The 13,169-nt window shown below is 47.7% G+C and overlaps 1 protein-coding gene across 1 annotated transcript in view; it reads right to left on the reverse strand.

Moving 5' to 3' along the window:
- Window positions 1–13,169, reverse strand: part of PI4KA (phosphatidylinositol 4-kinase alpha) — a 111,428-nt gene that overhangs the window by 23,347 nt on the left and 74,912 nt on the right. The window contains exons 24-32 of the mRNA XM_015088453.3: window positions 12,346–12,416; window positions 12,138–12,262; window positions 10,869–10,950; window positions 10,561–10,644; window positions 9,257–9,346; window positions 6,980–7,099; window positions 3,832–3,924; window positions 2,247–2,403; window positions 1,888–2,015 (exon numbers count right to left, since the gene is read on the reverse strand). Of these exons, the coding sequence (XP_014943939.2) occupies window positions 1,888–2,015; window positions 2,247–2,403; window positions 3,832–3,924; window positions 6,980–7,099; window positions 9,257–9,346; window positions 10,561–10,644; window positions 10,869–10,950; window positions 12,138–12,262; window positions 12,346–12,416 (950 nt within the window). The remainder of the gene's footprint in view (window positions 1–1,887; window positions 2,016–2,246; window positions 2,404–3,831; window positions 3,925–6,979; window positions 7,100–9,256; window positions 9,347–10,560; window positions 10,645–10,868; window positions 10,951–12,137; window positions 12,263–12,345; window positions 12,417–13,169) is intronic.

Here is a 13,169-nt window from a genome sequence, read left to right on the forward strand (position 1 = left end):
GGACGCTCAACTGACTGAGCCACCCAGGTGCCCCTCTACTGCTTTTCTATATACAGAGTCCAGAACAAAACAAAAACATTTAAACACTAAAGAAAAAAAAAAATCAACAGAAACAAACCCACAGATGACCTTGATACTAGAACAAACCAGATAAAAATTTTAAAACAAATATTACAAATATGACCAAATATTTATAGGTAAAGATGAAAAGACTAGGTGAAGACACAGAGAATCTCAGCAGAGAAATACAAACTATAAAAAAGAAACAAAAATTTTATGGGGCATTTGGGTGGCTTAGTTGATTGACTTTGGCTCAGGTCATGACCTCATGGCTTGTGAGTTTGAGCCTTGCATCAGGCTGCTTGCTGCTGTAAGTGTGGAGCCCGCTTCAGATCCTCTGTCCCCCTCTCTCTCTGCCCCTCCCCCTACTTATGCTCTCCCTCTTAAAGTAAGAGAAGAGCACTCCCAGACAAAAGCAGGAGCTTCTTTTAGTAAAAAAAAACAAAAAAACAACAAAAAAACCCCACACACATACAAAAATTCTAGACCTGAGAATTACAATATCTGAAATAAAATATATAGAAGATGGCTTAACAACAGGAAAAATAAGGCATTAGAAAATAGCACTAAACTGGAAGACAGACCAACTAAAATGAACCAAAATGAAATGAGAGAGAGCTAAAAGTAAAAAGCACTGAAGAAAACATTAATGATCAAGGGACAATACGAAGTCACCAACATATGTGTGTGGAATTGAAATCCCAAAATGAGACAAGAGAATGGAGAAATATTTAAAGAAATACTAAAATTTTCCAAGTTTGATGAAAAAATCTAAATCTCTAAATTTAAGAAGCTCAATAAATCGCAAAGGGATAAATACACAGAAAACCACATACCAAAGGCAAACTATTAAAAATTGAAGATAAAAGGAAACATCCTAAAAGTAACCAAAAGGAAAAACAAAAAACAGGGAACAGAAAAAGGAAATACCCCTTTGACCACTTATCTCAATTCATCTTAAGAAACACAGAGAGGCACCTGGGTGGCTCAGTGGGTTAAGCGTCCAGCTTCAGCTCAGGTCATGATCTCAAGGATGATGGGGTTGAGCCCCGAGTCAGGCTCTGTGCTGACAGTTCAGAGCCTGCTTCGGATTCTATGTCTCCCTCTCTCTCTGTCCCTCCCCTGCTTGCGCGCGTGCGCGCTCTCTCTCTCTCTCTCTCTCTCTCTCTCAAAAATAAACAAACATTAAAAAAAAAACAACAACAGAGAAAAAGCTGCCAAATTCCCTGTTAGGAAAATTAACGAGATCTGCAAAAAATACAACAGTTCTTAGGTATTCATCCAATCACCTGAAAGGGTGTGTATCACCTTGCCTGGGGGCTTCCTCCAGTAGCAACTTCAGAACTATGGACACCAGGAAGGCTGCCCCTACCAAAGGTAGCAGGCCAAGAGAAATGTCTTTGTGGACAAATACAAATGCTCCCAATTACATCCCATGTGTTCTACTCTCAGAGAAATGGCTCCCTCTACTGAGATTTTGAAAAACAACAACTTCTGGGCACCACTAGGATCCTTTCAACACACACACATATATATATGTATATAGTACATAGTGTAGTATATACTGTGTGTGTATGTATGCATACATACATGTATGTATGTATATATACATGTATACATATATACACACACATATGGTCCCTGTGGTCTCCATGAAGCCTGGTGGTCAGGCATTAATATCACAATCTTACATACAAGGACACTGAGGCCTCAAAGGGTGAGGGGCTTGCCCAGGGTCTCCAAGCTTGTCAGCTAAGCAGCCAGGCCAAGCTCTCTCCATCTCTGATGAGCCCCACCCTCAGGAGCTGAACACAGCCAGTGTCCTACCGGCACTTCCACTCCGTTCTTGCCAGCCAGTAGCCACTCCCAGCAGGCCAGGGCAGTCTCCATGCCATGCTCGTTGAACATCCGGAGGGGACCCCAACACAGATGATGGAGGAGCTGTGGGTCACAATCTGCAACCAAACAAATGCTGTTCAGAAGAAGCTTTGAACAAAGGCTGAATCCTATGCTTGCCTCCCCACATCAACAAGACAGAACACCAGGTGGGCCAGAGATTGTTTACTTCCAACCCTGGAAAACATCACAGAGATCTCTATTGGGGGAGCTCCAGCTCACTAAGGAAGATGAAGGTAAATACTCATTTCTAAATGAGCCCAGAGTTCCCTAGTGCCTCTGTCTGTTACCTTTGCTGCTGATGAGCATTGCTGTCAGCTTGAACATGGCCTGTGTGTAGTGCTGGGGATTACTGAGATCTAATGCTGTATTCAGCTCCTGGACCATCATTTTGTTCAGGTCAGATATCTGGCCAGTGGCATCTGAGAACCGAATCATTCCATACACCTGCAAGAAGCACACTCGTCAAGAGAATCATACATAATCCAGGCATATGGGCAAGGTGTGACTAGAGTCTCACTCTCTCATACTGGAGCTTGTGGGTACAGACAGTGACAGACTTGTTTCAACAATGCTACCACTGCTCACACCTTTCTAGGGAACTTGTCTTTTAGTGCTGTGTGTAGGCATTCCCTTCATTCTAGATGGTCCCTGAGGGCAGAGACCTGGTCTTGTCAATTTCACATTTCAGTAGCAAACTCCAGGTCTGAACCATGATAGGGCTGCATGAACATGGGCTGAATGAATACAATTAGTGACTCAACCAAGAGCATCCTTACTATTTTTAAAGTTGTACATCATCCCCCCCCCCAAAAAAGTATGCTGCTCTCTTATTTATAAGACTTGACTACATAGAAAGAATCTGACTCCTTCCAAAAACCAAACCTACCCCCAAAGACAGACTTCCCACCACCACCTAGGTATCAAAACAGGTGGAACAGGCCCTCAGAGCAATTCCCAGCAATGGAGGATGTAGGGTCAGCGTCAGCCTACTGGAGAGAGGGGCCCACCTGCCCAGGGCCCAGGAAGAGGAAAAGCAACTGCTGGAATGAGGGAGTCACAGAGTAGGGGGGGAAGACCCCACTCAAGACTAGGCACCAGTGGACTTGCAGGGACCTCTAAATAATGGCGTAGACTAGCGTCTGTGTTTTTATAGATTCAGAAACGGAGGCCCCAAGTGGTGAAGCAACTTGCTAGGCTGGGCTAAAGTGTGGCGTGGTAGACAAAAGCCCTCATTGTGATCAGATGTGGTTCCCGACCTCACTCTGCCTATACGACTCTGGCAAGTTACTTCATTTTGAGAACTTCAGTTTCATTATCTGTGAAACTGGAATAATAGTCTGTATACCTTACAAACTGCCCCAGTTAGTAAGTACACAGCACTCAATGAATGCCTGCTGCCACTTAAAAAAGAAAAGCCAGAAAGGGGCACTTGGGTGGCTCAGTCTGTTAAGCAGTCGACTCTGGTTTTGGCTCAGGTCATGATCTCACAGTTTGTGGGTTCGAGCCCCACAATGAACTCTGTGCTGACAGTGAAGAGCCTGCTTGGGATTTCCTCTCTTTCCTTCTTTCTCTGCCCCTCCCCGACCTGCTCTCTCTCAAAATAAATACATAAACTTAAAAAAAAAAAAAAAGAAAAGCCAGAAAAATAGAAAGCTTCAGCATGGCCAGAGTATATGTACATGAGGTCATCCCTTTGCAGAGGTGGTAAGTGGTAGTCATAAATGCTGCTGACTGGGCTGGTGAGTCCCAGGGCCCCATGGCTTCAAGTCCACATAAAATGAGTAAGTTCCAGAACCTGAGCTCGTTTTCCACTGGGAGCTGACTGGCAGTAGAGTGAGAGGAGACTTTGAAAGCCTGCGTCAGGATACGCACCTCGCCCGCATAGCGGTTGCGTAGATTCAGGGATGCCATGAAATTGGAATAATCTTTCTTCACACAGGCCGGGCGCTCTGTCAGCTGAGTTGCCTACAGAGAAATATCAAGAATTATTTCAGACCATTACCACATGTTTTCTTTGTGTTCACTATGGCTAAGCTTAAGTCCAATTAAGAAGTCAAGTTCAGATCCAGAGGTTATTAAAAATCTTCTATGCTGACAAGCTAATAAAATGAAATACTTTTAATTTTTTTTAACATTTATTCATTTTTGAAAGAGAGAGACAGAGTGTGAGTGGGAGAAGGGCAGAGAAGAGAGGAAGACACAGAATTTGAAGCAGGCTCCAGGCTGTGAGTTTTCAGCACAGAGCCCAACACAGGGCTTGAACCCACGAACCATGAGACTATGGCCTGAGCCGAAGTTAGATGCTTATCCAACTTAGCCCACCCAGGCACCTCAAAAAGAAATACTTTAGAACACCTTCCAGTCTGATAAGAACCACGGAAAAAGAATTTAAAAACAATTTTAGGATGAAAAATTTTCTCTGGAAGGCAGCTTGTGATAGAACTTCACTTTGCCACCCTGACTGCTTTCATCCCAGTGGTGAACAGGTCTTTTGCAAGAGAAATAATCATCAGATCATTATGAAAATCATCATAATCTGCAATGAAAATGCTGTGAAGTTAGTGCTCCCGGGCTGTCTCCTCTGTGGGTGCGTGCTGGTGTGTAAATGTGACTTGAAGATGGTGAATGGTGAAGTTGAGAGCATAGTGACAGTGAGCATAAGCCAGCAGGGGCTTGGAGATACCCAACAGGTGCCAACAGTCTAAGAGCAGAAGACAAAAGGGGTGCACTCTGAGTACAACAGCAGCCCACAGGATGGGGAAAATATTTTCAGACCCCCCTTCACTTCCTCTGCTTCAGCTGCACCTCCCACCACTCGGGGTCCTGATGACTGCTCTCCCTTACCCTGGCTGGTCACTGCTACCATGCTCCTCACTGCCCTTCCCAACATCACTGAAGACTAAGAACATGCACTGAAGATGACCTTTCACCCCTTTAGCGCCTTTTACTATAAACCAACAAAACCTATCCACTTCTTGACATTCAGGTCCCATTGGGGAAAATGAATCTCTCAATAGTTGAAGTTTGAGGGATTATTTTTTTGGAGGGAGCAGGCAGGTAGGGAGAAAGAGGGTCAAGAAAAGAAAATATGAAATTTGGGAAAACATAAGCAAGAACAAAAATACATGATTTTCTCATAAAATTATTAAGCTGGTCTATTTTGCAAAAGGTCATGTAACACTACATTTTTTGGAGACAGTGTGGCCTATGGCATCAAGCAGGCCTACACTGGAACCTGGCTCTGCCACCAACCAGCTATGACGCCCTAGGGAGGCCACTTGCTGTCCCTTAGCCTGAATATACTCCCCTGCAAAATGCGGAAAACAATGGCCTTCTTACCAGGGATTCCGTGATATCTGCGCAGCCCCCAGACAGCAAATGGCCTGCACTGCAGCCTACCTCCCTCCCTGGTAGAACTACTCCAACTGCTTTGGCTCAGACGTCTGGTGCAGTGTGATGGGGAGGGCAGCCCTACAGGAGTTTTCTGACAGTCTCTATGCAGCAAGAGCCACTGGCCTGAGACCATGCTTCTCAAACACCCCCTAGAAGCTGCTCTTCCCTGAATGCCATGTGATGGGGAGATGTCACTCTGGTGGCCAGCAGGCTCCTGTGCTTTTCATGGAGCAGGGGCAGGTTGGCCAGGATCTCCATTACAACCAACAATCAGAACACACAATACATATATCCTTTCCTCCTCAGCAATAGAAAAGGGAAAACCACACCTAAATCTCTTTTTCTACAAAAAAAAGATTTAAATCTTTTAGGAAAAACCGACTCTTACAAGCTAGCCTAGAAGAGGACAAGGAGTTGTCAAAGGCATTCTAAGGAGTGCCCACTTCTGGCCTCTGCTTGTGTCCTCAGAGTGGTGGAGAGACCCAGCTCAGGGAGCTGATCTTACGCCGCTGGGCCTGGCCTGTAAGCACAGGGTGTACTGGTGACACTGGTATCTTCAGAGAACATGGAGTGACCTCTGTGAGAGCTCTGAGGATGACACGGGCTGTGAGAAGACACTGGCTACCTGTGGCACTGCCCCAGGCTCCACAAGGAGGCTGAGAGCCTCCAGCCCACCTAATGGGCTCCTCCCTTCCTGCTTAGACTTGTGGCCATGGTGAGAAGTGGCAGCGCCATCCTCCCTCCTCTGCACCCCCACCCTATCATGTCAAAGACATGATAAAAGACAGGCGGCAGCCTCTCCACCTCTCCACCCCGAGAGAGTTAAGAGGCACAGAGTTAAGAAGCACATAGCCACACTTGCTTGAGACAGACATCATGGTAGGCCCTAAGGCTAGGAGACAGTGACATGCAACACTGCCAGTCAGATCACCTGCTCTCAATCTGCTACTTTGATCCGAAACTCTGATTTAACTAAGAAAGCACTACTTCATGGACGTGCTGCCCTCTAAAGTGATCTTCAGTGGAACAAGACCAAGTTGAAGATGTGTGTGCACATATGCTTTGGCACCTGCTGAAACAGGAAAATCCAGCAAATGTTTCCAATCAACATGACTATAAGATAATGCTGACCTTGTCTCAAAGAGATCAGTTTCCTTCCTTGTGGATACACAGAAATCCAAATCTGATATCATTAATGAAGCAAGAAACAGTAAGGATGGGGAGCCTGGGTGGCTCAATTGGTTAAGTGTCCGACTTCAGCTCAGGTCATGATCTCATGGTTTGTGGGTTTGAGCCCTGCATCGGGCTCTGTGCTGACAGCTCAGAGCCTGGTGCCTGCTTCAAATTCTGTGTCTCTGCCCCTCCCCCACTCATGCTCGGTCTGTCTCTCAAAAATAAATAAATATTGAAAAAAAAAGAAAAGAAAGAAAGAAACACAGTAAAGAAATGCCTGTTCTACTAACCTACTCTCTCTGAACCCGAGTATCTTACATGGGATTCCAATCTGCCTACTGCTAGCATGGCCGCATATATCAGAAAAAACTACATATCATCTTTGGTCTTGCCCCTCATATTGTGGCTCCCATTGCTGAAGGAGACTCCTGTTCCTCAGGAGGCACACACATACCCCGAGAGTGGTGTTCTGCTTGTTGTAGCCGGCAAAGTGAAGGATGCTTTCGGTGGCCATGGCCAGTCCCGTGTGCTGGGACAGTCCTGATACCCAGTTCTGATGTTTGTTCAGATATTCCTGAAGTCGGGGAAAAAAAAAAAAGGCTGTTTTACTCTAAAGGTAAGAATAATACTTTATAAAATAAAGTGTGAGGTAGTAGAGCAAACATTGGTTCCAATGTTGGGTCCATCCCTTGCTGTGGGACCTTCAATAAATTAAAGCCCCCCCTTCCCCAACTGACTCTTGCTCATGTGTGAACGAGGACGATTTCCCCAGAGTGGCAGGCACACAGTAAATGTGACAGGACTGTTTATTCTTTGGGCACATCCTTGCTGAGAATCTGCCACCTGCCAAGTCCTGTGCTAGATACCTGGAAAACAGTTGTAGAGTTCTGGTCCCACTGTCAACACGCAGGCAGTTGTACTGCTTGCCTGAGCAGCCCTGCTGTGAAGGAGCAACCCAACAAACAGCTGGAAGGCAGAGTAAGGGCCAGAATCTCCCTGGCCAACTAGTGGAAGGGGACACCTGGCAGAGCGTGGAGATGTGAGAAGGCCTTCTGCTCTGGGGACCATCAGGGGTCAGGGGTTAGCACTGCAGGAGCACAAGTACAAGGGCTAGATGGCAGGCAGCCAGCCTGGGCCAGAGATGGGCCAGGCCTGAAAGGCCTTGTGTGCCAGGTGAAGGAGTTTAGAGTGAGGCACGGGACTCCCCTCAGGAAAGTGCATGTGAGCACTGACTTACAAAACTGTGCCAGTGGTTTTGGAGGGTTCATAGAGCCCCAGAAACCCAACCATGGACCCCGTGGCGATGGGGAGTGGCTAATGAGCAAAGGTAGCAGATTTGCTATTGACACCGGCCCAGCATGGTGGATGACTCAGGACAGGCTACAGTGACGTGTCCAGGCGGGTCGGGGCCACTAAGGGTAGGCAGTGAGGGCCTGACAGGAGGTGGGGTAGGGTTCACACAGACTGGATGTCCAGGGGAAGGGAAACAGAGCCTGGGGCAACACCAAAGGGAGGCCTGGTAGAAGTACCAAGACCAATTCAAGCCTCAAGCTTGTTCATTTTCCACTCCTTTCTTAGGCCATGGTTGAAGAAATAAACAGCTCTCCCAATTAAGGCCTTTTTTTTTTTTTTTTTTTTTTTTTTTTTTTTTTTTTGCTTAATGAACCCTTTTAGGAATGAAAGGGGCTTCCCCTCTTTAGAGCTCAGCCTTGGGAGCTGATGCCCCTTTCCTCCATGTGAACCAAAAGAAAAGTCAGTTCCCAAAAAGGAACAGTTTAAAAAAGTACCACAGTCTGAAGAATACTAGTGTATCCACTAGACAGTGACAGCTGTCAAGCTATAGGCATGGCCTAGTTACAAGGCCCATCGCTGTCCAGCTTAGCTGCTGAGTGCCTGACAGAAGGCTCCATTTTTTTCATATCCCCAATTGCTCTAACCTCACCACTCCTACATCTTTGTGGAAGGAAGAACTTTAAGGCAACACAAGGCACCACCCATGGGTTCTTGCAAAATGTGTTTCCAAACAGCCTCCAAGCTGCTCAGTCCTTCCTGGATTCTGAACACAGAAACACTTTGGAACTAGCTTTATCTTGACAAATGTTGCTGAGGTCAACTTCACATGCTCCTCTAGATGCAACTTCTCTTTATTAAGCCAGATTTCTTCTAGTGGGATTTTTCTTATCTTTGATTCCTTTTCAGGTGACTTTTTCCTCTCATGAATTGTGGTATTTTTGGTCCATCTCTGCTTGACCAGAATAATGGCTCACTTTGTAGTCATTTGTGTTCACACGTCAGCACTTTGGTCTGCAAAGGCTCATGTCCAACTCCACATACAGCCTGGATAGGGCTCTAATGGGACAGCAGCCTCACTCCAGCTCTGGCATTCGGCAGAGGTGCTGCTACTAGACTGGCAGGCCTCCTCGCTCGCGCCTAGCCTGCCACACACCTGGCACCTACCTGGTGTGAGTGATCAGTTCTCTGGGCCTGCCTGCCCACAGATCCCATCGCACCTGCCCCGCTCACCCACAACCAGTATCCTTACCCCACAAGGTGTTCCTAACAAATAGCAGCCTCTGAGGCCTCTGTTATTCCCAGACACTAGACTAATGTTTTTGGTCTCTGTTTATTCACATTAGCGCTGTTTCTATTTTGAGTTCGCAGTCTATGAAAGTTCTCTGGATCACTGGAAGGAGCTTAACAAAACTGCTTTTTGGTGATTTCAAGAAAGTACCTGTAAGTGGGACTTGGTGACCGTAGGTGCCCACTTCATTGCCTCCTGTAGGATCATTCCACAGCGCGCCGCGAAGTCCTTCACGATGCTCTGGAAGAGGGTGTGATCAAGCCGAGGTCAGTGTATCTGGGCTGTCAGAGGATGTCAGCTACAAACTGTATTTAGTTACTTTTGAGGGCTGAAGTGCATCCCCCTAAAATGCATGTGTTGAAGCCCTAGCCCCCACTACCTCAGACTGTGACTGTATTTGAAGATGGTGCCTTTAAAGAGGTAATTAAGGTAAAATGGTATCATATGAGTGGACCGTAATCCAATCTGACTGTGTCCTCGTAAGAGAAGATTAGGACACAGGCACAGAGGGAAGACATGTGAGGACAAAAGAACACGACAACCATCTAAAAGCCAAGGAGAGAGGTGTCTGAAGAAACAACCCCGCCAACACCCTGACCTCAGATCTCCAGCCCCCAGCACTGTGAGAAAATAAATTTTTGTTGTTTAAGCCACTCAGTCTGTGGTACGTAATCATGGCAGCCCTAGCGAATGATTAGAGTGACTATGTTCTAACACTGAGGGTATAGGGCACAGACATCCTGGTCTGTGGTCCTGGTGTAAGGCTGGGCGGCAGGGCCTACACTAACAGTGCCTCACAGCCACTGGGCAACATATGTCCTGAGTCATTAACTGAAGGAGAACACAGGCCATGGCAGGTAAGAACCGGTGCAGGGGCCTCGTCACCGTGTGGGGAACTCCCTGCCCACAGCTGGAGGCCCAGAGGTTGGAACATGACCTGGCCCTAGGTCTGAGCTGTGGTCTGAGCTGAGCTTCAGTCTGCCACCATGAGGGCTCTGAGTCAGACCTCGCACAGCACAGCCTCCTTATCCGGAGCTACTTACTCCATCTATTTCTCACAGCACCACAAAAGGCGAAGTCGTTCCTCACTACCACAATGACAGGTAGTCTGCACACCTCACAGCAGTGAAGTTCATCTGACAGTCATACTTGCTCAGGCAGCTTTGAGAAGCTATAAACTGACAGGCAGCAGAAAACCTCTTTGGCAGCTGAACTAAGAAAGGGCTTAGAGTCAACATGGCTGTGGGGGCAGGAGGAGGCTTGGTAGACAGTCCCAGCTGGGAGTGAGTCAGCACCCCACTCATATTGTGAGACTTTCTCTCCTGCGGGCTGGGAGAGAATGCTCACACCTTAAAGTTCTGGGGACTGAATGACACAGTGTGTGCAATGTGCCAGCCCTGACACTAGAGAAGGCAATGAAAATGGCCGTTAATTAGGAGACAGCTGCCACCTACCTCTCGGGCTTCACAGGTGTCTGGAACGGTGATCCGATAGGGGGCGTCAGGAATGTCGTAGTAAGGCTGGTCCTTGTGAATGTCCTGAAAACAACCAAGCTCCCTTTTCCAAACCACCTTCCCTGGGTGCCTCTGCTCATGCTGGGCAGCGGTGTTTGCCTCCATTCCCCACACCTGTCCGGTCTGTGACAGGCTTCCAAACTTACTGCAGCTCATTGGTAAAGGCCAGGACAGGATCTGGCCTCCCCACCCCCAATTTGGCCACTTGCAGCATAAATTAGGCTCTGGTATATGGCAGGGACACTCACAGCGCTCAATGACAGTGACAGGGTCTGGAGGATGTCCAGCATGGTCTTCAACACTGTCCCGCTCCAGAGCAAGTGGGGAAACCTGCACAGACAGCCATATCTCAGGGTCCAGGAGACAAATCTTCAAGGAATCTGAGTTCCTTAAAGTGCTACCTCGAGGGGTGGGGCAGGGTGGGGTAAAAGCCCCACCTCCTGCTGCCCAGCTGACGGTTGGAGGAGGTCAGGAGGTCTCCCAGGCAGGGTACTCTGTCAGAAACACCCCCTAGGCACTTGCCAGTCCCACTCTTCAGAGCCTAGATGTGGCCTCACGTGACCTGCTCTCAACCTAACACTGATACTGGCTGGGACATGCTCCCTCACTCCCCAAAGTGATCCTCCTTGTTTTTGACCAGGGGTCCCCAATATTTTCACATGATGGCAAAATAGAAAATGGCCATATTTGCATAACACTCTAGCTCAAAGAGAAGAAGCTGCTCCTGGATGTGGTGGCCAGGGTGAGGGGAGCAGACTCTGTATAGCTGTGACTCATCATGGCCCTCTGCTTAGGAGGTCCAGCTCAGACACATGTCATATACGTGCTAGACTTGCTTTCTGGCCCTGCCTAGACCAGGCGCACAGCACCTGCAGCAGGCTCCAGAACTCCTGGACGCTTGCATGGAGCTGAGGGCAGGCCCAGCGTGGCTGTTTGCTGCCTCTGGCCTTTACATTGCAGACAGGCTGGTCCAGCCCACCTTTGAGGGTTCTCGTCCATGTGGGGGCATGTCCCTTGAAAGTCTGCTTTGGCTCCCAGCACAGAGAGCCTGGAGTGGAAAAAGGTCCGTGTGGGCTCTCCTTCCTCTCTAAGGAGCCTGGAAGACACTGATTCTACCAGGGACCTCTGGCTGGGCTCTGGGGTAGGAGGTATCGCTTAGGATGGCTGTGAGCTTCCCAGAGAGAGAGCCCAGAGAGGCCCTGTGGCAGGGGAGGGTGGGATGCAGAGACACAGAGACATGACACCCCTTGTCAGGAGCTGCACTGTAAGTAACATCAATAGCTCAGAATAAGTAGAGGTTTCAGGACCAAACTTCAGACCCTGCAGCAAATTCCATGACATTCTGAGGGAGGCCGCATTGCCATTTGAGAGTTTAAATTCTGACTCCAATTTTGCTGCATTGATAATGTAAGGATGGTTCTTCCCTGATTCTAAACCTAGAGGCACGTGCACACATGCGCGCGCGCACACACACACACACACACACACACACAGCATTAGAAGGAAAATGAGCTTACTTATCCACTAGACCAGACAGATACTTGTCTGCCACCCTCCGTATCCTCTTGTGAATGTGGTTGAAGTTCACCAGGAGAAACTGCGCATGCCGCTCCAGCTCTTCCTCATTTTCCTTGGTCTTAGCCTGGAGATTCAGAAGAGACAGGTACAATAGGCGTCCTCCACATGCTTCCAGCAGACACATGCTCGCGCTCTGACAAGGCTTACTTTATCTGCCATCATGTTTAGGAAGGCATCAAATACTTTGTCTGCGACGGCAATCACACACTGCATCATCCCTGAAATGAGGAGGGGGTTTCCACGGGTCAGAAGCATCAAGAGAAAGAGACCGATCCCGGCTACTTTCAAACATAGTGTTTAGAAATGATTTTGGATTACAGACAAATGGCAGAGAGAGCACACAGTTCCCACATACCCTGGACCCAGTTTCTCCTGATATTAGCAGCTCAACTTGTCAAAACTAAGAAGTCGACAGTGATATACCATTAGCTCAACTTCAGGCTTTATTTGGATTTCCTGTTTTCCCACTAATGTCCCTTTTCTGTCCCAGGATCTAATGAAGATGCCATGTGGCATTACCCATCAGGTCTCCTTTGTCTCGCACAATCTGTGCTGATTCCTTGGTCTGTTCTTGCCTTTCATGAACCTGACACTTCTGAAGAGAACAGGCATTTTGTAGGATGTCCCTCAATTTAGGTGTGTCTGATGCTTGCTTGTGATTAGACTAAGGTTACAGGCTTTTAGGAAAATCCCACACAGATGAAGTGGTCTTGTTGCACAGTAGCAGGAGTGTGTGAAATCAGTATCTCCTACCACTGGGGAGGATGACCTTGATTGCTTGGGTACAGTGGTGTCTGCCAAATTTCCCCCTGTCCAGTTACTACTTTTCTCTTTCCATGCTCTACTCTTCAGAAGGGAGTCACTGAGTCCAGCCCACACTCAGGGAGGGGAATTAAGCAGCAGCTCCTGAAGAGAATGTAGGCATAAGAAAAACCACCACGGTAACTGGAAAATACCCTGGGTAAGATACT

Source organism: Acinonyx jubatus, chromosome D3 (assembly GCF_027475565.1).
Source record: "Acinonyx jubatus isolate Ajub_Pintada_27869175 chromosome D3, VMU_Ajub_asm_v1.0, whole genome shotgun sequence".
NCBI classification, from domain to species: Eukaryota; Metazoa; Chordata; class Mammalia; order Carnivora; family Felidae; genus Acinonyx; species Acinonyx jubatus.